Source organism: Dipodascopsis tothii (assembly GCF_038497935.1).
Source record: "Dipodascopsis tothii strain CBS 759.85 unplaced genomic scaffold V1510scaffold_79, whole genome shotgun sequence".
NCBI lineage: Eukaryota > Fungi > Ascomycota > Lipomycetes > Lipomycetales > Lipomycetaceae > Neoaidaea > Neoaidaea tothii.
Window position 1 is genome coordinate 1 of NW_027118063.1, and position 3,072 is coordinate 3,072.

Consider the following 3,072-nt stretch of genomic DNA (forward strand, 5'->3'; position numbering starts at 1 on the left):
CGTCGAGGGTAGTTGCCCTGCGGGCAAGCAGCGGCCGCCCGCAGGGCGCACCCTCGACGGAGTCGCCGCCGGAGGCTCGTGCGGCTATGCGCCACGCGGCCATGCGCCACATGACGAGCCTCGGCGGCGACTCAACGGCAGCTGCGGCAGTAGCGGCGCCGCACGCTGTGCGGCGCCGAGCTATCAGCGTGCTGGGATATACGCTCGAGCCGCACGGCGTGCGGCGAGCGGGCCCACCTCGTCCCAGCGGCCCAGGCCTCCCGCTTACTGACCCATAACGCAGCCAGATACGCCTCGCAGCACCAACGGCCATTGCCGCGCCCACACACCGCTCGTCTCATTCCTGCCGGGACCAGCCGCCGAGGCATGTCGGAGTCGTTCACCAAGCTCGGCGCCATGTTTGAATCCGCCCGGGAACTGACCAAGGACGCCGCAGCGTCGGCGTCGGCCCGTCTGGGCGAGGACGCCATCCAGCGGCCGCGCGACATCAAGCGCTGTCTCAACTCGCGGCTGGAGAAGGACAAGCTGATTGGCATGAAGGCCATCATGACGCTGATGAGCCACGGCAAGGACGCCTCCGAGTACTTCGCCGAGGTCGTCAAGAACGCGGCGTCGACCATCCTCGAGGTGCGCAAGCTCGTGTACATCTACCTGCTGCAGTACGCCGAGTACGAGACGGACCTGGCGCTGCTGTCGATCAACACGATCCAGAAGTCGCTGAGCGACCAGAACGCGCAGATCCGCGCGATGGCCATCAAGGTCATGTCGGGCATCAAGGTGCCGTCGATCGCGGCCATCGTGCTGCTGGCGATCAAGCGCGCGTGCGTGGACATGTCGTCGGTGGTGCGGCGGGCGGCCGCGGCGGCGATTGCCAAGTGCTACGCGCTCGAGCCGGCCAACCTGGAGACGCTGGTGGAGTACCTGGCGATTCTGCTGGCCGACAAGTCGTTCTACGTCGTCGGGCAGGCCGTGCGCACGTTCGAGCGCGTGTGCCCGAGCCGGCTGGAGATGCTGCACCCCAGCTACCGCCGGTTCTGCGCGCTGCTGGCCGACGTGGAGGAGTGGGGCCAGATCGCCGTGCTGAACGTGCTGACGCGGTACGTCCGCGTGTACGTGCCCAAGGGCCAGACCGTGCGCCACGCCCGCCGCGACGGCTTCTACTCGGACGACGACTCGGACGCGGACGAGCGGCCGGTGCAGTACGACGAGGAGTTCGTGATCGACCCCGACCTCGAGCTGCTGCTGGCCGCGGCCAAGCCGCTGCTGCAGTCGCGCAACAGCGCGGTCGTGCTGGCCGTCTGCAACCTGTTCTGCGCGCTCGTGCCGGAGGCGGACCTCACGTTCCTGGCGCCGGCGCTGGTCCGGCTGCTGTCGCGGCCGGACGACGTGCGGGCGGTGGTGCTGGCGAACGCGGTGGCGGTCGCGCTCAAGAACGCGGCCGTGTTCGAGCCGTACCTCCAGTACTTCTTCGTGCTGCCGACCGACAGCGGCGCGGTCGCGCGGCTCAAGATCGAGGTCCTCACGCTGACGTGCTCCGAGGCCACGGTCTCGACCGTCCTCGGCGAGCTGCAGTACTACGCGACCGCGCTCGACAAGGCCATCGTCGCCGAGGCCGTGCGCGCCATCGGCCGCTGCGCCCAGCTGTCCAAGCCCATCGCGTCGCGCTGCCTCAAGTGGCTGCTCAAGCAGGTGCACTCGCCCGAGCCGGTCATCGTGGGCGAGTCGCTGACCGTGATCCGGTACATCATCCAGATGGACCCGGCCAGCAACGTCAAGACCGTGGCCAAGCTGGCCCTGGCGCTGGACGCGGCCAAGGTCCCGCTCGCGCGCGCGTCCATCGTCTGGCTCGTCGGCGAGTTCTCCGGGACCGCGCGCGACATCGCGCCGGACGTCCTGCGCAAGTGCGCGCGCTCGTTCCCGGACGAGGCCGAGATCACCAAGATGCAGATCATCCTGCTCGCCGCCAAGCTGTACTCGTACTTCCTGTCCGAGAAGGTCGGCACGCTCGAGTACCAGCGCCAGCTCGAGCAGGAGAAGGAGAACCAGCACGAGCAGGCCCAGCTCGAGGCCAACTTCCAGACCGAGGGCGCGCTGGACGCCGACACCGGCTTTGCCGCCGGCCTGGAGCCCACCAACAAGCCGGCCGACCACCCGATGGACCTGCTCTTTGACTACGTCATGCTGCTGGCGCGCTACGACACGTCCTACGACCTGCGCGACCGCGCCCGCCTCTACCGGTCGCTGCTGTCGAGCCCGGCCCAGGCCCCCCTGGCCGCGCTGCTCCTGCAGGCGCCCAAGCCGTCGCCGCACGCGCCGTCGCCGTCCCAGGGCCGCGAGCGGTTCCAGCTGGGCTCGACCTCGCTGCTCATTGGCACCGCTGTGGCCGGCTACGAGGACCTGCCGGACTGGAGCGCGACGACCCCCGACGCCAGCATCCGCGACGACGTCGCCGACGAGCCTGTCCGCGCGCTGCCGGACAACGTGCTGTACGAGGCGCCGACCCGCAAGACCAAGGCCAAGAAGACGGCCAAGCCGGCCAAGCCGGCGAAGCCGACGAAGCCGCGGACCGTCGTCAAGCCGACCAAGCCCCAGGACTACCACGTCACGCTCGACGAATTCTTTGGCGAGCCGGGCGCTGCCGACGCCGACACCTCGTCCGAGGAGGAGGAGTACGTCGCGGCCGAGTCTGAGACCGACGACGATGACGACGACGATGACGACGACGACGACGAAGACGACGAAGACGACGAAGACGACGAAGACGATGAAGACGACGACGACGATGACGACGACGACGACGACGACGAGGCCGCCGCCGCCATCTCCGCCGACAGCTCCTCGGAGAACGAGGAGCAGCAGTCGCTGGTCGCGCACTAGGTAGCATAATGAACTGCATTCATACTGTGGCGCAGGCCTGTGGCGCGTACTGCCCCGTGGCGCATAGCCGCCGGAGGCTTGCCGACAACATATAGCCGCTGTGGCGCATAGCCGCACGAGCCTCCGGCGGCGACTCCGTCGAGGGTGCGCCCTGCGGGCGGCCGCTGCTTGCCCGCAGGGCAACTACCCTCGACG

At 68.9% G+C, this 3,072-nt stretch overlaps 1 protein-coding gene across 1 annotated transcript; it reads left to right on the forward strand.

The window, feature by feature from the left end:
* Positions 1-274: 274 nt before the first annotated feature.
* On the forward strand, positions 275-2,877 carry V1510DRAFT_432527 (adaptin N terminal region-domain-containing protein; the record flags this gene model as incomplete). The annotated part of the gene is made up of 1 exon (XM_066935505.1): positions 275-2,877. The coding sequence occupies exon 1, from the start codon at positions 367-369 to the stop codon at positions 2,875-2,877; it is 2,511 nt and encodes an 836-aa protein (XP_066786306.1). The 5' UTR covers positions 275-366.
* Positions 2,878-3,072: the final 195 nt, after the last annotated feature.